The following is a 22319-nucleotide window of genomic DNA, read 5'->3' as shown; positions in this document are numbered from 1 at the left end:
TAGGGCGAGTCCTACGAAGGACCTGAAAACGCAAAAAAGATAGATCTAGCCGAACAAGGAGAAGAGCCTAGACCTGCCTACATTGCAAATGACCTATCGGAAGAAGAAGAAGAGCTTTTGTTAAGCTTACTAAAAGAGTATCGAGATGTCTTTGCTTGGTCTTATAAGGATCTCAAGGGTGTTGACCCAGAAATCTGTCAATATACCATACCCATAAGAGTTGATGTAAAACCAAGTAGACAAAGGCCATACACATATAATGAGACATTTGCCAGAAAGATCAAAGAAGAGATAGAGAAGCTAAAGGAAGCCAAATTCATTTATGAAATTGAACACACAGATTGGGTGTCTCCAATTGTGGTAGTATCCAAGAAAAATGGAAAATTACGGGTGTGTGTCAATCTCAAGAAAGTGAATGCAGCTACCATTAGAGACAATTTTTCTCTTCCAATCACTGAGCATGTTTTAGAACGAGTTGCAGGAAAAGAAGCTTACAGCTTTTTAGATGGATTTTTGTAGATGGCTTTTTGGGATACAATCAACTTTTGGTTGATCCCAAAGATCAGCATAAAACTACCTTTGCAACTGAATGGGGTAATTTTTGCCTATCGGGTTATGCCTTTTGGGTTAACTAATGCTCCTCCCACCTTTAAAAGATTGATGAAACATGCTTTTAAAGAATATCTTTGAAAATTCTTGGAAGTATATATGGATGATCTATGCATACATTCATCAATCCAAGCTGATCATTTTGAACACTTGAAAAAGGTATTCAAAAAATATAAACTTTATAGGATTTGCCTAAATCCTAAAAAGCGCACATTTATGGGTAGACAAGGAAAAATTCTTGGACATATAGTGTCTAAAAATGGCATAGCTATACTGATATGGACAAAATTCATGTTATTGTTGAGTTGCCTAGATCGACAACAGTCAAAGGGGTTCAAGCCTTCATGGGAAATTGTGGGTATTACATACGATTCATTTACATGTATGCTATAATTGCAAAACCAATGTATAGCTTGATTACACACTTTGAATAGAGTGACGAGTGTGAAGAATCCTTCATGAAGCTTAAGCAACCTCTCACTTCAGCTCCGATATTGAAAGCACCAGATTGGAATAAGATATTCCATATACATGTAGATGCTTCCAATTTTGCCATTGGGTGTATACTAGCTTAACCAGAAGATGGGAAAATTGATTTTCCTATTTCTTATGCTAGCCGACAATTGAATATGGCAGAGAAAAACTATACCACCACCGAAAGGGAAGGAGTAGAAATGATCTATGCCGTGAAAAAGTATAAACATTACCTATTAGCTAACAAATTTGTGTTCTTTGTGGACCACCAAGCCTTATTGTATTTGGTTAACAAGCCATGCAACACTGGAAGAATAGTGAGATGGTTCATCATTCTTTTGGAATTTGATTTCACTGTGGTTGTGAAAAAGGGCGCCACTCATCAAAGAGCAATCATTTGTCAAGGATTGTTTCAAGAGAACCACCTAAGGGAGTAGACAATGATCTACAAGATGCATATCTGTACTCCGTGGAAATGATACCTCGATGGTCGGAAAACATGGTATCACTGATGACCATAGTTCAAGTGGATTCGCAAATACCACTTCTTATTATAATCAGATTAATTGAGCAATCGGCTATGTATCAATTACTACCTGGAAAGTTGTACAAAAGAAATCAAGATGGAATATTGCTTTTATGCATTAATCCTGAGGAAAAAAAACAATACCTAAGTCAAGCACATATTACCATAGTAGGATTTCACTTTGCGAAAGACCAAACTATGCAAAGGATCTTGAGACTTGGAGTATTTTGTCCAACTATGAGGAGTGATGTTCGTTTTTTTTGGTGAAAAATTTTCCTCAATGTCAAAAACAAGCACCCATACCTCATGTACATTGTTTCAAATTTTGTCTATACCTGAGTGGAGTAACTATCTAGTTACTTACTTATCAAGCCGAACATTTCCTGAGGATATGAGTAAACGCCGTCAAAGAGTAATTGAAACAGAAGCCAGAGACTATGCTCTTATTGGAAACCAATTGTATCGGAGAGGTAAGGATCACCATACGCGTCTTTGTGCAAATGAAGATGACTACATTCCCATTATAGAACAAGCACATGCTGGATCAGCTGGAGGTCACTTTTCTAGTGAGACCACCGCAAGAGCAATCCTAATGGCAGGCATATGGTGGACAACACTCTTTGCAGATGCCAATGAATATGTTCAAAGGTGTGATGCATGTCAACGAGCAAAAATGCCAACCGGTGTAGATAGCATGCCCTTAAGACCAATGATGGGGGACTAGAGCTTTTGCAAAATGGGGTATAGACTTTGTTGGGCCAATACAACCACCTACTTATAAAACTCAAGCTCAATATACCATTGTAGCAACGGCTATTTGACCAAGTTGACTGAGGCTAAAGCAACTCAAAAGAATGATGCCAGAACCATAGCCGCATTCTTATATGAGTATGTGTTCACGAGATATGGACTGCCAATAGAAATTGTTAGTGATAGGGGAACTCATTTCCTCAATGAGGTAATTGAGTATTTGCTTAATGAACTTATGGTCATCCATAACAAATTGGCTCCATATCACCCACAAGAAAATGGACAAGCTAAGCATATGAATAAAATTCTTAGCTCGGTATTGACTAAAGTGGTTAGTTTAGGAAGGACAGATTGGGAAATGAATCTCCATGCTGCTCTACGGGCTTATCGAGTTTCATTCAAAACAACTTTAAATGCTACACCTTTTAACCTTGTTTATGGTCTTGATGTCATACTGCCAATAGAATTTCTATTGCCGACACTAAGGGTGGCTAAGGATCCAAGTGGACTGGACATGAATTTTCAGAGAGACTTGAAGATTTAGAAAAGCTTGATGAGCAAAGGCTAACTGCTGTAGCTCACATCTATGCACAAAAGCAAAAACAAAAACAGTTTTTTGATTCCCATCTAATTACAAAAATCTTCAAGAAAGGAGACTTAGTTTTAGTCTATTCCCTTAAGCAACACATTCCCAAGTTTAAGAAAAAGGGAAACGGACCGTTTATCATTAAAGATGTATCTCCAAGGGGAGCAGTTAAGTTGTCTACCCTAGATGGTGAACCAATGGCTAATTGGATTAGTGGATGTCATTTAAAGAAGTACAATCTGCCACTAACCAATCAATTGCTAGAAAGAATGCATGTAGCAAAGCAAAGAAAGATAAAACGACAACAGGTTATTGATGAAGCCCAAGAGAAATCTCAGCTTCGAGTACTCAAAAGGAAAGCTGCTCTCAAAAATCAACAAATACCTATTCCCATCAACACTCTGGAACCAGATGACCGAAAATGGGAATTGCAAAAAGATGCAGTGTCAACAGATGATGAATGGTTAGATGGAATGCACCTTCGCATCAAAGTACAATTGAACAATCATAGCACGAATGCAATGGTTGATATAGGAGCTCTAGTAAATGTAGTAAGTTATTCCACGTACAAGAAAGCAACAAGTCAGTCTTTGACAACAGCAATAGCGACTATTAAAGGATGCAACAAGAACCCAACACCGACATTGGGAGTAGTCAGCTAAAATGTGATAGTACATGGATGTTCATGCCCTCATCAATTTGTATGCTTACTAGATGAACACATGAATGAAACAATGATTCTTGGAATGTCATGGATGAGGACGTAAATACCAATCAGCTCAAGCTATCACCTAAAGGCGGACAACTCATTGTTCCAATTGCACCAAGCAAAGAGGAATGGAAAGGAGGTTACCAGCAGAGCAAACCACAAAGAAATCAATCTTCTCCATCCTATAGAAAAGCAAATGCTACAAGTAGCATGCGAGGAGTCAAGCAAATTTGGGTACCAAAAGCACAGCTTAAGGACAAGCCAATTCAAATTTGGATGCCCAAAACATCATCTACTGTACCAAAGACGGTTCCAAGGTTCAAAACACAAAGAAGAGCATCTCTGAGCAGGGAACCTAAAACAAAATGGATTTGGAAGAAAAAGGAGCTCTTATCTTTTTTGCAAACTGTAAAACCAATCAAGCAATGGAGAGTTAAGTCTCACAAGACTCCACCACATCATTTTGACCAAGACAAACCAAGATACCAATGGCGGGTAAAAGCTCGACAACAATCACAAATGATACCGACAGCTCAGGAAATCAGTGTATCAAAGCATCTCCTGAGAGTGCAATCAAGCAAAGAGCACACAAGCTACAAGATTTGCTCTTTGGAAGACACCAAAAGAAAACCTCGACATTAAAAATCCTTGAGTTAATTACTCAAGACCCAACTCTTGCACAATATAATGGGTTGAACTGCATTGATCTTCAAAGCATGGTAGAGCCAACCAAGGCTATGCATAAACATGATTGTTCAACCCATGCACACAGTCGTCCCGAAGTACGCCATCTAGGAGGGGTGGAAGGGAACCAAGTAATTAAGGGCAATGTTTGAAGAGGGAGGAAAACGTTTCATATTAACGTGTGATTTTTTTGTAAAATTACCTAATAATTCCCTTACAAATCATCAACAAGGAAAATTTCACTGATAACATCTCCCCAATGAGTGTAAATAGTGTATAAACTATGAGAAAATCATTAAAAAATAGTGTTTTTTAAATTATTTTTCATCATTTTCTTTGATATTGGGACTTAAAAATGAAGAAATCCAACAAAAAACAATAAAGCTTTGTTTTTCAATGGATTTTTCTAATTATTGGATTTTCACTTTGCTTTTTAGCGCATTTTGTTATTTTCTTTGATTTTCTCAATAAACATGTTAAAAATTAATAATAAATAGCAAATAAGCTTAGATGAAAAAATTGAAGATACGTTGATGATCAGAAGGACAAAGCGCACATGCACAAAAAATTTCACTCAAATCGGCAGACGGAAGCGAGAAGCTTAAATTAAGCGGCCAAGGCCTACTTTTGCAGAATTCTTGCAGAATGAGATACAGTAATCCGATTGGGAAAATTTTTGAGTCTAACATAGAATTCATGGCCTAATAGGACTAGTAGGGAAATTTGGGAAAAAATGGTTTGAGAAGTCCGAGTATAGATATCCAGGGTAGTCTAAAATCACCTCATTTTTACTTGACGCCCTTGGAGAGAGAGCTTTCTACCTTCTTCGCGCGCATTTTTTGGAGTCCACAGTCGTCCGTTTACAGCACTGTCGCACACGAGACATGAGGGGTAAGTTCTATACTTATCATTGATCCATTCTGTATGGCCGGAGCTAGTCTAAACCCCAAGAAAACACCCTAGAATCTGAACAGTGCATGAAGTCCTATGATAAAAAATTGACCATAGCGGCCTCTCAGCTCAACCAAATCGGACGAGACTTGAACGATAGCATGCCCCTATATAATAGAACACTTCTATATCAACAGTTGACCATTCGGCAAGGGTCGAGGGGGGTCCCAAGTAGAAAAGCTAGGTTTTTGGCAGATGCCAGAATTGGATTCTGACTCCACAAACAACTTATAGACTGGGTCTATATACAATATATATGGTTGGTTTCATAAAATCAATCAAGACAAGCTCTCGAAAAGCAGGAAACAACTCGAAGGATACAAAACGTTAAATTTGACATACGAAGTCAAACTGACTCCAAATGGGCCAAAATTGGATGGGTTGCTTCATGACTATGTAGCGGACAAGTCCATAGCTTCAAAAGTGACTAACCAACCCCACAGGCCATGTAGTCACAAAAATCGGTGAATTCAGAGTCGACAAAGCATGAAGTGATGCCGACAAGACAAAACTTTACCAAATTCAATTCAGGACTTGTTTTAGGTGTATTGAATATGTTTAGGTCAAAATTTGTCAAGTTTAGCAAAAAAAGTTGATTGTGCTGTAAATAATCGCGATTATTTACTTTTGCAAATTTTTGACTTGAAAATGGTACCTTCACCTCACCTATCACTTGTACACACCTATTACATGCCACATTTCAAGTATGAGCCGAAATGATCAATGATAACTTGGAAAATTGTCAAAAAACGCAAAGAAGTCCTTCCAATGCAAATTTTGAGTTATCAGTCACATTTTTTGATCCAAATCACACCATATCTCATACATAGGGCCTACATCATGCCTAGAACCAAGTTGCTTCAAAAAATGTTCATTTTGATGAAAATTAATAATAATCATGATTATTTACTTTTTTGCCAAGATGGGGGGAAATTGCAACTTTGACCTTATGGGACCCAAGCACATGATGTCCCAAGCCCACTGACCAAGTTTGATAAATTTGGAGCTCAAAATCTCAAAATCCCTTTATATCTACTGTTTCAGAGACTGAAAGCCTAAATCTGCTCGACCTTTGGGATTTCTACGACTAGGAACCATGTGGTGTAGACTTCCAGAAAGCCTATGAGCTTTCGTCTACAATTAGGGAAGATGGATCAGCCCAAATTACTGAACAGCAAGGGTAGAAAGTCGAAGTAGTGATCACAAAGGAAATTGTGGCTGAGGCTTTGAAGTTGCCAACAGAGGGGATGACAATGAGGGCTAGAGACAGGAAACAACATGCACCTTCACCAAGGAGACTGCTGCGACAACCTTTACTGACCTCATCCAGAAGCAAGTGGAAGAACCAACACGGTTATATCATCAGCACTTCCATCGTCTAGCCAAAAGACCGCCAAGGTACACAACACCTAATCATGCAGTTGCGACTACATTCAGATAAGTGTTGAAGTCGACAACCAGGAAGCCGATTGATCACGCTCAATATGTGCTATCCACGCTGAAGGGTACCAAGAAAAGGGTAAGATCACATATCTGGGCACACCTGAGGTACTAACAAGAATAGCATACCATGCTATCAGCATGGCATACAATTTTCCGCCTGTCCCAGATCAGAACACATGGATTGTGTCTGCACAGCCATCTCCAAGAACCACCCGCTTGACAAAGAGAGTTTACAAATCTGATGAAGAGTCGGCAGAAAGCTATCACAAATCACATAGTAACGAAAGCTCAGACAACAAGGAAAGGCCAGCCATAATAGAAGAGATGAAGAAAAAAGAAGTGGCCGCACACCAAGAGGAACCTCAGCAGAAAAAGGCGAGGTTTGAAAGAGAGAAACACACTTACGAAAGAAGACGCCAAGCTGCACGTGAGGACCCGGAAAAGTGGATTCCAAAAGAGATAAAGGGACCTAGAACTAAGAACCCTGCAAGGAAAGAAGAAGAGGACCCTTCAATTTTTTTGGAACGCATGTACGCGGAGGTAGAAGCCCTCAAGTTAAAAGAAGCTCAAGAAGCTGAGAGGAGAGCAAGAGACGAAGTAGCAGAGCAACAAGCTCAAGCGGAGGCTACTGCACATAGTGAGACACAGCACGACCAAGAAGAGATGTCTTTGAAGCCTTCCTCACCTACTACAGAACAGGTAGATCATCCGATGCCAAGTCCTCCCCCTTCACCAATAGTTAGACCCACTGAGGGCGAGCAAACCAAAGAGAAGGAGCCTGAACCGCAGGAAGCAGCAGGTTTTGAGCAACCGACAACAACCACTTTTGAGCAAACCAAAGCAACAGAGGCAGAGGCCACCCCATCCACCACCACCCAACAGGAAACGGCCGAGGCAACCACAGGGCCTCAAGCAACCGAAGCAGCGAGGCATCCGCACAGCCTCAAGGAGAGGTACAAACCCCGCCGCAACCGCAAGTGACTACCACGGAACCACCTAGAGATCTACAAGCTGAAATGGTTGAAACTTCCACACAGCCTATAGAGCCTAAAGACTGGCAGACAAATGATGAGGTTATTCTACAAGTAAACGAATATGCCAAGCAGATGCAGGAGATGGTTGAGAAAATGCGAACATCAACACTTAGCCATAGTGCTAAGGCTAGAGAGCTGGAGATGGTTATTGACGCTCTCGAAGGAGAGCAAGAGGACAGAATGAATGTCATCACAAATCTGCAAAGACAAATCCAAAGCTGAAGCTAAACAACACCAGCTAGCCAGAAATAAGTAGCAAAGGGAAATGGAGGAACTGGGCGAACTTCTGACAAAGTTATCAGACGCCTGTAAGACAAAAGACCAACAACTAACAGAGGTAACCAATGAACTCATAACTACAACTATGTCAATACAAAAGATCCAAGTGCAACTCGATGTAGCGAATGCTTCACTGCAATATTTAGAGCAAAGGATCAATGATCAGGCAGCATTCTTGCGATAGATAAGAGAAAATCCCACAGTTGCCTCGATCAAAGGTACAGATGAATTATACAAGGCATTGGAAAAGAAGAACAAATATCTTGAACTCAAACTAAAGCTAGAGCAGTCACAACGAAGAGACCTTGCATTGATGCGGGTACAAAGAGAAGAAAAGCTCAAGGAGATAGCAGAGCTCAAGGGAGTCAATCAGTTGCTGCGAGAGGGACATCCCAAGACGCAAGAAGAAGCTGGTACCTCGGAGCAACCAGGTATTGAAATTCCCTCAGTCTTTTTTGCTGAGATGGAAACACAACCAGTAGAAGGGCTAGGAGGAGAGGAAGATTTCTAGGTACCACTAACAGATGCTGAGCAAATGCCAATGGTCCAGCTATCAAAAGCTGAAGAAGATGCACTCAAGGAGCAGGTGGCTCAGGAGACAGATGAAGAATGGAAAGCAGCCATGGATTGTCAACGTTACTCAACTCAGTCCCAACCAAATCAACGCACAATGGCATCAACAATCATTGCCATATCCCTTGATTAAGGTAGAGCTTTTACAAGTCAAAGAAAGATTATACAAAGATATATAGGAAGAAGGCACAGAGGAAGTCCACCCCAAGCGGAGAAAGAGCTGGCTGAACAAGAATTCACGATATTTGATTCTGTTCAGAAGAGCACATGCCGTCCTTCAGAAAGACCCGACCTTTTGTCGGGTACCACGGATAAGGACATGGCAAGCACATGCAGCAATGACCAAGAAGTGGCCTACATGGCTAAGAATCGGCCTACATGGCTCAACTATCCAAGATTTTCAGCTCTAGAGCAGGGAACACCGACAGAGGAATACATGGTGAAAACCCTAACGGACGCCATGGCATTCTTTAAAAGTCTCCCTGATCTCTCATGTACTATGCTCTACCAAATTTTCCAAATGCTACTCACATGCATTGAAGCTTTTCACGAACCAAAGCAAGCGGGAGCACCGTGGATGTCATTCCTTGAGGGCAATAAGGTTCTTTGCTACAATCTATGCGACCAACCTTCCGAAGAAGTCCTTTATGGCTTCTACGCCCGATGCATGTTCTTGCCATCTAGCAATATGTTGGCGTTTGAGGAAGCATTTTACACAGGGTTCTTCACTTGTGAACGAAGATTTTTGGGCCAGTGGATAAGCAACTTAACCTCCAGATTTGTTGGCTACTCAGCCATTGATCTCAAAAACAGGGTCATCATGCAATTCTTGCAAGTTCCAGACAAAGAAAGAAAGACCACATATGAGAAAGCTTTACATGCACGTAAAGACCGCCTTGCCAGCCATCAACCCGTAGATTACTTCGGCCCATAAAGCTGTGTTAAGAGACGACACAGGCGAGGAGGGGGGGAATGTTAGTAGCAAGCTAACTCAAATACCATTTTTTGGAGCTCTCATTGTAAAAACATTTATTATTTTGATGAATCGAGAATATTGTAACTCCTATTTTCCAGATAAATATTGTAATTGATGAGCCGGGGCTACAAGCTTCCAGATTATATCAACCTGTCTTTAGTTAGAGCTCCCAGATTATTAGTTTTGACCACCAAAAACCTTGGCTAAGGTATAAAAGCCAATTTTTGTAAGTTTTTCATAAGTTTTTTGGATAATAGAAACACAACGTGAGCTAATGGCGCTCACTTCTCTCCTTCTCGCGCTTCCTACTCCCTCCCCCTCCCTGGTTGTCACATTGTTGTGGCCTAATTTCATCATAAGTAGGAATTTACACTTCAAAATAAAAAACTAAGTATAGGCGGGGTATTGGGGTACCATTGCTAAGCATTTAGATGCATTCGAGGTCGAAAACGACTAAGTCAAAAACTCACTACTATTAATAATCGCGATTTTTGCACTTGACCTAAAGTGAGTTTTGAGACCATAAGCATGTGTGCTTAGGTCTTATAAAAATGTCTTAGAAGTTTCGTTACATTTGGATGTCGTTTGATGCTGTAACGGATGTGATTTGTTGTCGATGACCGATTGGCTTTTGGTGATTGCAGTCACTTGAGTGTAGCCTGAGTTAGATGCGAGTTGTTTGTTGTTTCTCAAGAGATTGACAACCTCTTGTAGCCTCTATGCACTAGTGGAGTCAGCTTTGTCCCATGGATTGACAATTATATTCGTGGTTCTCGCTATGTCTGCAATAAGATAGGAGTGAGGTTAGACACCCGTCCCACAACCCTATACAAAAATATGAAATATTGTGCACATCCATAGCACATCCCTAGCTTGGTGCATAATCGGTGTAGCATTTGTTAGCTGCTGCTAACAATCCTACCAAAACTGGAGTATTGAAATATTAGGAACATTTGAACTAAAATTTGAGCCTTATAAGAAAGCAAAGTCATCCACTTATCAGAAAAAAAGGACTTGCATATAAGTATACCTTGTGGTGGTCAAAACGTGACACAAAAACACACAAAAATTGGGCCAACGACTTGGAAGAAAATTCAAAGATGGGCAAAGAAATATTTTCTCTCTTGTCGATGTAAAGAAAAAGCTAGATATGAATGGATTCTCTTCAATCTAGCACACGGAAATTTGTTACACAATACATAGATAGGTTTTGGCAAATTCTCTTTGCTCTTCAAAATGTGGAAATGTTGCTTCACTATCTTTTAATGTAAGCACATAACAGGGTTAGAGTATTCTCTTTGTGCAACTACATATACTTTGACATTGTTGGGGAAAAAAAATCGGGGCACCTCTATAGCAATATCTCTGACAATTAGCAACACTAGAATTCAATAACACAACAATATCAAAAGAGATCCCAGTAACCCTTAGCGTAAAATCACGTGATCCCTTGAGAATTTACTAGCATATGCCCACCCAAAAGATCACTATGGAAGCTAGGAAACATCTATGCCGGCATGGAATTATGGCACATGCCAACCAATGCACTTGAGGAAAAGAGATTCCCTCTTAACCCATTCCCTCTTAACCCATTCCCTCTTAACCCATTCCCTCTTCAAAACCACAATTTCAAACTGTACATACCCCACAAAACATGTAGGCTTCCACAATTTTCTCTACACCAAATTTTTTGCAGGTTGCCATAGCATGGACATTGTGGAAAACAAACTGGAACTTGAAAACCACAACTCCAAAAGGGATGCTTTGAATCTTGAAAAGATCTCTATAAGTTTTGCCACCATGTGCAAATTCGTGCGAATAGAAGGCTACCATAACACGACTATGTGTAAATTGGCACAAATAGAAGGCTACCATAGTCATGATGATTATTTCTGTCAGTTTTAATTCCACATTGATAATGCTTGTTAGTCCATTTTTGAAATGTCGCTTTTGATGTAAGTTAGCCTAAACCTGTGGTGGCTATAGTACTAGATTAGGTATCCCAGTTTCCATCTATAGCTCGTCATTAGCAAGAGGGCTCGAGTTCAAGACTGATGGATAGATTTTTGAGGTCTTTTGGGATTATCAAGGCTGGTAGCATATGATATAAGTTAACTGGTGTGTATGAAAGTGTCTAGTAATGAGTCGAAGCGAGAAAGAGAGTTTTATTAGAGAGAGAGAGAGAGAGAGAGAGAGAGAGAGAGAGAGAGAGAGAGAGAGAGAGAGAGAGAGAGAGAGAGAGAGAGAGAGAGAGAGAGAGAGAGAGAGAGAGGTCAAGACTCGCCAAAGTAGATCCTTGAGGTCTGGAAGAGGACAACTTCTCTTGCAAAGAGAAATTTTAACATCGAGGATGAGGTCTTGAAAGACCTTAATGGAAAAGATTTAAAACTAGAGTGCTTCGTCAGCCTGTATATAGGTACAAGCCTTCAAGGCGATTGCAATTAGAGAGAGCAAGCACTGAACAAGAGTATAGATCCGTAAAGGTGTGTGTGTGTGTGTGTGTGTGTGTGTGTGTGTGTGTGAGAGAGAGAGAGAGAGAGAGAGAGAGAGAGAGAGAGAGAGAGAGAGAGAGAGAGAGAGAGAGAGAGAGAGAGAGCACGTATTATTTGTTTTGCACAAATCTTCTTACGCCAAGTGAGTGTAAGTGACTGAAACGATTTGATGAAAATAGTATGCCAAAAAGTTGAGGAATTATGAACGGAAGATTGTATGTAGCATGCAATGATTTCTTTACAATGAAATGGACAAATCTTCTGTGGAGAAGAGGAGGAGGACTATATCGGTAAGATGCTCTTCAGAGTTGCGCGTGTGGGGAACTGGTTGACAGAAAAATAGAGCGAAACAAATTGTTTAGATGACTGAAGGTGGCTGGGGACCACGTTAGAGTAATTTAATTGTATAGTCTCGAGTAGGCCGAGCACGTCTGCAATCTGTACGAACAACATATAATGGTGTTTTGTGGAGCAACTAGCCAGCACGACGATGTCGATGGTGATTTGTCGACTGAGTGTATCCCAGGTGATGTAATGTGGATGCCATGGGGTAGGTGGTTGAACTGGCCATGGAATGAACTCGCTCCATTTATGCATGTAGTGTTTGAGGACCCGCTCTTGCAAATGTGGGTAAAGATAGTATTGGAACTTGTACATTGCAGTCTCAAATTCTGGCTGCTACTCAATCAGATCATCTGGAATTGGCCTACCCATTCTAAACTGAAAAGAAAAGTCATTTAAATCAAAACAGTTGATAAGTTGTCATGTCTGCCATAGTTTGAATGGAAAAAAAAGACATTGTTGTAGGCAATGATCAAAGTTATGTGACAAAGACAGTGAACAAAACAATGAAATGAAGACGGCAGAAGTTCACAGCTATACCTTGTTGTTTTTTTTCAAAAAATAATATTTTCTCAACCTTGGTGGATGTCCACAACAAACGTTATAACCTAATGCAGTTGTTGTCTTGTGTTGTTTAATATAGAAATATTCTAAGTTTCTAGCTTTATGAATATTGGTACTGGTTGCTAAAGTGGTAATTTCAAAATTGTCCTCGAAAGGAATGTGTGTCTGGATGTCCGCTCACATTCTCTTCGAAGGATTGCGCTTGTGCTGGCCAATGCGGTTATGGATGTTATTCGTAACTCCGATATATCTCCTATCATTCTTCGTGCAACGTATACTGTAGACTATGTATTCTTCCCGCGACGCTGCTTTTTCTGGGGTGGAAGGCCGATGCTTGTATCTGGTTGTTGACGAGTGTCTAAATCTGTAGTACATCCAGATTGGTTAGGTCAATAAAAAAATGACATTGCTACGGAGAAGTGAATGGAAGCTAGTGATACTTGTTATCCATGCTTGCCTTGGTCTATTGCAACTGGCTCGTATGGGGAGGCTGGTTGTCCATAATTTATTGCCTTGTGTTCGCTGTAGTGCCATGCTACCTTCTGGATTGTGATAGGTGGATTAGTTGCGTCGTGCGTGTGGTTTGCCGAAGTCATGAAATTTGTCAAGATAGCGGCACATTTTTCTTGAGTAGCTTTTGAAAGTTCAGCCAAGTCAATGTTGTAACCAAACCGCAGCTGCTCCATCGCGTACAATGTAATTCCTTCAGTTTTTGTGTCGAGGAGTTGTTGTGCTTCAACATTACGCAACATACTCTCATCATCCGCGTACTGGATATCAAGCTCTTCAAGTATTTGCTTCATGAGACTTGCAGGATGTAGGAGCAAGCTTGCTAGCACGACAGATAGAAGGCATTATATTTTCCTTTTCTAATAGTACCTGTTGTCATCCTTTCTGTGTTTGGTGTCGCCATCGTTTGGTCTAGAGCTTTATATCTTGCGTCGCATTTATTCATGAAGTTGCGACGTTCTTGAAAAGTATGGAACCCCTCAATATACGCATGGGGTTTCTCGCCTGCTGGGTTTGCCAATCTCATTTTCTTAGTCGTGAGGTAAAATCTCTTAGGTTGTGTCGCTGGTTGCGTTTCCTTTGCGTTGTTTGTGTATTGCTTGAAGAGCTGTACAACAAAACGAGTGATCGATTTGCATGTGTATACACAGGCAGATGCAAGATCAAAGAACCATGCAAAATGTACCGTGTTGTGATCCATTGTTTGATTCAGTTTCCTGCACGCTAAAAAAATTTATTTTGATGACATCTTGCAGTATTTCTGAAGCATAAGATCTGACAAACGTTTAAACACAAATGAATGAAGTGAAAAAGGGAAGAGCAGTAAATTTACAGAAGGTGGATCAGAGTGAGCAGGGGTGATAGGGAAGGTGTCTCAGCAGTGCAACATATTGACATGAGAAGTCCACAGAAGAGAAGACAAGCAGTTAAACAAAACTTCCTGCTTTATATAGAAGGCAGTTACAAGGCGATTTCATCTATTTAATAGAAACAGGAATTGATACTGAAGAGGGCGTAGGAAACATTCCTGGCTAGAAGTTCAAAAATCTAGATGGTGTGAACATCTCTGGCGTAGGTAGCTCTAGTAAATGTAGCCGGGTTCGCTCAGTGACGCATGATAGCATCACGTATAGAAGGCCAGGGGCGAAAACTTCTTTTACAATGAGCAAGACGTTGGAGTTGATTGTTGCGCCTTGGGACTTGTGTCCAATCATAGCGTAGGCGAGAGCTAGTGGGAATGTGGATTTATGGTACCAGTGTCCATTGAATGTCCGTCTGCTATGCTTGGACCGTCGACGCGTAAGTTCCTGTTTGGATGTGTCGAGTGTGACTTTGATTGCTTTGACGCCTCCTTCTTCATCTTGGAGGATTTCGTCTACGCGACATAGTGATCCATTGGCTGCTCCAATTGTTAAGTCTATGTTCTCTGTTATCAGCGCCTTTGCTCCTCTGCTATTCTATCAATTGCGTGGAAGTCGGGATCTTCAAACCATGCTTGGAGCTCAGGGACGTTGTGTGCGTTTGTCTTGAGGCCGATTTGGATGATGTGACTATGCCGATGGAAGCGTTCGAAGAGAAGGTTATTATAATATCGAGCGTCACTCTTGTGTGTGCAAATGATTGTCATATTCCTATCCATGTGTTGCTCTATTTGATCCTGCGTTATGATGCGGTCACCGAGCGCATCGTGGATCTCTTTCTTTGTGGGGAGCCCGACTCTTATTGTATTGAGGAACTCTATGAAAGAGATATCTTTTGCATGGCGCACTGAGCAAGACATAATGTACGTAGTAGCAATGGACCAATAAGTGGAGCTTGTGATGTGGCATGAGTAGCAATGATCACTTTGATGCCTGCATACCGGCGGCAACTGTGCCAAATCACCGAACAAGAAGAGCTTTTTATCTTTGAATGGGTCTAGCAGTGTGCCGTTGGTGACATTCACAATTTGTCGTACTATGAGATCAAAAGTTTGCTTTGTCAACATAGAAATCTCGTCTATGATAATCGTGTCTGCTTCTTTGATACTGACGTATTTGTCATCAGTTTCAGAGATTGACAGGGGATACTGCTGTGTGCGCACCGGTATCTTGAATTGGTAATGGACAGTTGTTGCGATGCTGCTTAACCTCGTGGCCGCTGCACCAGTCAAAGCAACGAGTATGACAGTTTTCCCTTGCATTATAAGTTGGCTTGTGATATATCTTATGAGGACGCTTTTGCCACTGCCAGGAGTGCCTGTGATCACAGGCAGACCACCCTTTGCTACTGTGAGCTTCTTGTAGATCTCTGCTTGTTCAGATGTCAGTGACGCGTTCTGGACGTTTTGAAGCTCGTTTAGAAGGGCAGAGATACGAGAAGTCGTGTCCTGTTGCTCATAGTCTGTTTGCACATCTGGAGATTGAAATGAGGTAGCCTTTGTTGAGGATGCCTTCTGTAGTATCATATTCTGAAATTGGTGTGTTTGATCTGTCGTGAGCATATTTCGTTGTGTATACTCTGTGATGTACATCTCAAGGTCCTCATCTGTCAGTATCAAATTTCTAAGTTTGCACTCAAGATAGTATGACCTGGACGTGTTCTCCGGTGAGAGCAGCTGGGATTCGTTTCTGAAGGTGATCCTCTTTAGCAGCACGTTGTAAAAGAAAGCCTCCGGATGATGCCCTGGGTGGAAGTCTGTGAAACGGACCAGTTGGTGTTGCCGCTCCAGCGATTGGCCGTAGGTGTTTGCCTCTGAAATACTTTTTTTTCCTTTTTTTCCCTTCGTCACTGTGTAATTCTTGTGGAAGTCGTAGAACGTAAGATTCTCCAGACTTTGTGGTCGTGCACAGTACAGATCGACAGGGTGCAGCACGACATCATTGTTGTGAGAAATGATTCGTTGTCGTAGTGCCGGGGGTGATGAGTCGACATATTGGACGGTGTCACTCTTTGAAATGATTGGGATTTGCAAACAATTTAATGCCACTTTTGTTGCTGAGATAGGCTTCGACAGTAAAGATGCTTAGATCAGCTTCAATTTCATAGTGTCAAGGCCACCTAGGCCTAAGCGCTCTGCATCTTCTGAGCGGATGTTGAGATGGCCCATTGGTTCAGTTTTGAGTGCATACTTCAGGAGGTAATAGGACAATGATGAATTGGTGACCCGCTGTATATTCATATGTGCACCCCATAGTAGAAGCAGTGTAGGGTGGTATGGTACGACATTTCTGTCTTCATGCCGGGGCCTGAAGTATTGCCATCTGTGATTTTGTTCGTTGAAGACTGGGTTTGGATTTGGCTGCGCATGAAATGGAAAACCGTGTTTACATACTCCATCTCTTTGACCGTGGTAACAACTTGTACGACACTTGTGAAGTTGTTTCCTGAGCACGAGTTGTCGGAGGCGGCTCACTTCTGGCAAAACCACAGTGCTGGTTTCTTGCGGGATGTATGCAGTTATCTTAGCAGATAGTTGCTCTTTCTCTTCTTCATGCATCCACAGTATGACATGAGCATGCAGTGATCCTCTATTTTGGACCTCATATCTAACCAAGTGGTGTTGCACATGACCCAACACACCTTTCGCAAGTATATATTTGGACATAAGCATTTGGAATTTAGTGTGGAAGGTGAGGGCGCATTCGACCGGGCAGTCTGTCCAAGTGAAGGAGGCGTTCAAATGACGTGCAATTAGCTCGATCGTGTCAATCTCAGGCCATCTTGTGTCTGTGACCTCATCGGCAGTGAAAGTCAAGAAGAAATCAGGCATTCCCCATTCGTCCACCATTGCTATCAAGTCCTTTAGGTTCTTGCGGTGCCACGAGCAGGAGCCTGGCATGCTGGAAGGGGTGCTGTACCGCAGCACATGTCTCACAGTGTCCTTGTCAGTTGCTGTACGATTGGCCTTCTTGTAGTTGTCAATGTTCCTTTGCACCAAGCTCGTGTGTGTATTGTTAGCCAACATAAGAGCCTGCTTTACTTGGTACATTATGAGCAGGTATGGCTTGTACAGGGTGTAAACGGAGAACAAAGTCGATGCACGTATCTTTACATATATAATGAAGTTGATTGTACCATCATATTGGCCTTTCCCGAAAGGAAACAGGAATGGAAACGCTGCCGTCTCTGTTGTGATGTTGTTCACGGAGCTTGATGCGGCAGGCATGCCGTTGGGCTTGAAAGTAACTGTTCTCTCAAGCAATTGTTGACGGCCACGGAGCTGCAGAGAAGCAAATTTGTAAGTATCGCTAGCGGTGAATGCTCTTCTCCTGGCTAGTTCAACGATGTTTTCGATGATACCAAACATCAAACTCGTGTCAAGCTGCGCCATCAGTGCAAACGATGCGTTGTCTTGTTGGTGCTGAATGATCTTGCTCACACTATCTTGACTTAGTATGCAGAGGCCAAGCTTCTTATTCGGTCGTTCAGCCATCGACATGTACTTCTGTAGTACGAAGTTGTTCTCAAGATTGAATGCAAGTATGTCTGCCACTTGTGATGTAGCTAGGTCTTGCTCTGTGAAGGTTTTTCTATGCTCTTTACTCCATGACAACAGAGGGTTATCTAATATTGAACGTCTGTCTAGTGGACCACGTGCAATTGTTGTCACTGTTGAGATGGCGTTGATAGATATGTCAATGACGCTCAGTAGCTGTATGTGAAGCTGATTTCCGTTCAGTATTCTTCTTTTGTAGTCTGGAAGTAACGACACACAATATCTATGACGTGCAGTTGAGTTCTCACAAGCGGAGCACTGCACCCATTGTGTTTCTATTTGTGTAGCCTCTAAGCTGGATACCAGTAGACTGCTAGCAAACATTGCAACCGATGTCTCATCTGGAGCTTGAGTACAATGAAAAGAGGCACTTCTTTGGATGAAAACTACACCACAAACAAAGCATATGCTTAAAGGTCTGAATGTCGTTGCTATTTTTGAACTCCATCAGTGTACTAAATTGACGATATCAATCCATGATTGTGAGCATGGTAGAAATCTAGCCTTCTTCTTGATTGAAGTGCGATGTCTCGCTTTCGATCTACTGAGGTGTATACTACGCTTTCGGTGATGGTCCATTGGAGGCTTCAGTCGGACTCAATCTTAATGGTTCAATGCGATCAGAACCTTGTGATATTTAGTTACTAGTCACGGCTAAGCAACGAATAGTTCAAGCGTTTGAAACAACTTTGTATAGGGTTCCTGGTGCTGGATTGCGCTGTTGTGGGGTTTCGGACTGAGAAGAGGCAAGCGGTAGCTGATTTCTTGAATGTCCCTTGCAAAGAATAAGTACGAAGCGTTAGAAAAGTAATAGCACAATGTTTAAGGTTCTGAGAGTAATCTCATTATTTGTATGTGTTCTTTATCTCGTATGTTATATAAAAAAAAGAAAACGTGCCCGTGTCCCTGCACGGGGGAGTTTGCACAGTCCTCCCCAATTTTTATAATACGAGGGAACGTGCCATTTCCACGGCAGCATGCAATTTTTGGTGTGTTCTTTTTTACTGTGTCCTCAGCGTTCAAGATTAAAATGTGGCACTTTGTACTCACCGCACGTTGGAATATGTCGTCGTTGCAAATGTAGAGGAGTTGCGTCCAAGTTTCTCTTGATGTGTCTGCAATGAAACACGGTAGAGTTAGGCCATAAGTAGTTGCGCCTGCAAAAATGAGACGAGTAAGGTAGTTGAAGGTGGACATACACACATAGCTGCTATAATTGCTAGTGAGACCCCTTTATCCTCAGCATGGACACCCCCTACCCGTGCATAATAACTCTCCCCTCCTAGACGTTGCAGAAGGTGGGCATGGTCTCGAAACATCAAATTAGTTATCCATGCAAGATGCACTAGCACGTTCTCTATGGCCCTCAAGGTCCTCCAACTACTCTTACCGACAACATGCAGTAGATCGTATTGCCCCAACGCTACTACCATACCCTGCATCATCGCCACAAACCTTGGAGCATTGAGTTTTAGGGCACCACGACTCTGTCTAGTGGGTATAGTGGGCCAAGGTGGGCTCGGCAAAGTGACGCTCTTGGCTCACATTTCAGAAGAGATGCAACAATCGCAATGTGCATTCAATCATGTGGCACATGTGGAATTTGTGAATGAAAGCCCTGATAGTATGGGGATCAGAGAGACGCAATCATCCCTGTTGTGGCAATTAGGAGGTCAAGCCATATACTTCCAAAGTGTGCTGGCGGGGAAAGGAAAATTGAAAGAAAGGCTGGAAACTCTACAAACATTAGGAGCATCTGTATGCATCGCCATCGCCAATGTCTGGAGAGCACAAGACTTGGAAGATCTGCTTCCTGCAAGATTTTCAACTCTTCTACCATCACTCCATATTTTCATCATAATCACATCATGAGCGACGAGTATAGTGGACATGCTGAGTTCTCACCGAGGGGAAATTCTCAGGTTCTGACATTGAAGCACCATATGTGCAGAGCCACGTGCACTCAAAAAAGAGGCGATTCCCCTATGACTGCATCGTATCAATAGAGGTATTTTCCATGTACGTGGCAACAAGATCAGCAAACATCTTGCATTTGGTATATGATGATTGCCTCAGATAAACAAATTACCCATAGCTGCTGAGAAAATCGATCTCGCAAATACATAGCAGCACACTGGGAGCCGATCAGAGTCACCCACGAGCATAAGTGAAGTGGTGTGACTTAACTTTCCACATTTGAGCAACAGAGACCAACATTAAATCTCAGAAAAGCAACACACATACATACTTTGGAACTTGCATACATATACATTATTGTATGCACAAAGAATCACAAGCATCGAGCCATATCCAAACTTGTCAAAAACGACAACGTCTCGTGATGAATCAGATGTATCCAATGCAAAATTGCTCAAGAGATTTTACAACAGACTTGTAGGCAGTCAATTTCGCTGCCAGACTTAAACTCATACACATAGCCCCAAAAGTGTAGGAAAGAACCAGGCTAAAGGTTTTTTCTCCTCCTTGTGATCCTTGCATCTGAAGTGATGCTTCTCCATCTTGTCAGACCCATCTGCCTTTCTTGTTAGCATGTGATGGGTATTCTAAGCAATCTTTTTAGGACTCAGACATGGTGCACACTTTGTACTATCATAGAGCATAGAATTTTAAGTCATCCATAGCAAAATCGTTGGGCCTACTCTATCAGTGTCTCTTAATGGGATAAGTCACCGAAGGCGAAGTAACCCAAAACTTCTTCAAGTAGATGTCTAGGTTCTAGCAGGCTCATTTGGCATACGTGTCAACAAAGGCAATGCTAAGTACGACATATCTTTTCAACAGCCTCTGAATAATTTTTTGTGCCCTTATCAACATCTTGCATAGAGGCACATGCCTGCAAGATGCACACGTAGGTACATGCCTCTCTTTTTTTGTCGGTAAGAAGCGATCATGGTTTTTGACTAAATAGCAAGGCAATTACAAGGTTCAGCGGCATCTTAAATTTTGACAAGCACCATACTATCATCCCTACAAAATTGGGCTATCGGGCACAAAAGCAATCATACTAATCAAACAAATTAACTGAAACCCATATCGTCATCGCTTTCTTCCTTGGGTTCCTCCTTTTTCTCTTCAGCAGGTGGAGCGGCAGCTCCACCTCTAGCAGACACGGCTGCACCCGCAACAGCAACAAGAGCACCACCTCCACCAGAGCCAACATTGGTGATCAGGTCTTCGACAGTGTGCTTTTCCAATAACTTAGCAAAGTGTGCAGGCCAATATGCCTCTACTTGCACGTTTGTTGCTGCTATTTTCTCTGCAGCACGCATGAAAGATGATTTGCGCAGCCAACACAAAGTTGGAAGGCAAGTAGAGAGAGAGAGAGAGAGAGAGAGAGAGAGAGAGAGAGAGAGAGAGAGAGAGAGAGAGAGAGAGAGAGAGAGAGAGAGAGAGAGAGAGAGAGAGAGAGAGAGAGAACCTGAAGCTGAAAGAGAACGTGAGCCTGGCTGCTAGAACTCTAAAGCGACTTGCACGTCATCAATCGTGGTGACAAATTTCTATTCAATACCCTGCGTACTGTGGAGAGCGTAGTCGATGTAGCTGTTTTTATTTATACTTCGTTAGCTTTTGACGACGCAGCTTGTTTTTAGCGTTGGAAATAGCTGCCACGTGGGTGAATGGGAGGGGAGAGATGTGAAAATCTCCACTATGCTAACGAAGTAAAAAAAAACCAACAAACAAAATTTGAATTTTTTGGTCGTTATGGAGCAGAGCAACGTGAAGAGGGGTGTCCAGGGAGTTTTTCTTTTGCGAGCAGGAGATTGTAGAGAACGTATGTGTGTGTTATGCTTGACTGCGTGTGTGTGTGATTGTGTGTGTGTGTGAGAGAGAGATATATTTTTGTCATATTGTAGCACCGTTTCTTGTTGAGGGCAAGATAGAGAGATTATAGAAGCTGACAGAGGGAGAGCGAGTAGGATATTTTGTGTTTGTATGTGATTCATATAGAGAGAGAGAGAGAGAGAGAGAGAGAGAGAGAGAGAGAGAGAGAGAGAGAGAGAGAGAGAGAGAGAGAGAGAGAGAGAGAGAGAGAGAGAGAGAGAGAGAGAGAGAGAGAGAGAGAGAGAGAGGGGAAGTTTTTCCATGCTGTAGCGCAAGTTGTTTGAGAGCAAGAATCAAAGAGATAGAGAGACAGGATGACTACGAGAGAGAGAGAGAGAGAGAGAGAGAGAGAGAGAGAGAGAGAGAGAGAGAGAGAGAGAGAGAGAGAGAGAGAGAGAGAGAGAGAGAGAGAGAGAGAGAGTAATTGCAGTATTGATTGAGTGTGAGTTAGAGAGAAGGAAAATTTCATTTTGTTGTAGTTATGATACTTAAAAGAT

The 22319-nt window shown here is 41.9% G+C and overlaps 1 protein-coding gene across 1 annotated transcript; it reads right to left on the bottom strand.

The window, feature by feature from the left end:
- Positions 1 to 14053: 14053 nt before the first annotated feature.
- Positions 14054 to 19871, bottom strand: LOC147429682 (uncharacterized). Its single transcript, XM_086495311.1, has 5 exons — positions 19725 to 19871; positions 19030 to 19094; positions 18668 to 18754; positions 14188 to 14225; positions 14054 to 14109 (listed from the first exon to the last, which is right to left on the bottom strand). Exons 1-5 carry the CDS (start codon positions 19869 to 19871, stop codon positions 14054 to 14056), a joined length of 393 nt encoding a protein of 130 aa, XP_086351437.1.
- Positions 19872 to 22319: the final 2448 nt, after the last annotated feature.

This window comes from Adiantum capillus-veneris, chromosome 22 (genome assembly GCF_014529385.1).
Source record: "Adiantum capillus-veneris isolate H3 chromosome 22, ASM1452938v2, whole genome shotgun sequence".
Lineage (NCBI taxonomy): Eukaryota > Viridiplantae > Streptophyta > Polypodiopsida > Polypodiales > Pteridaceae > Adiantum > Adiantum capillus-veneris.
The sequence above is the reverse complement of the archived record's forward strand: the minus strand, read 5'-3'. Positions and strand labels throughout refer to the sequence as shown.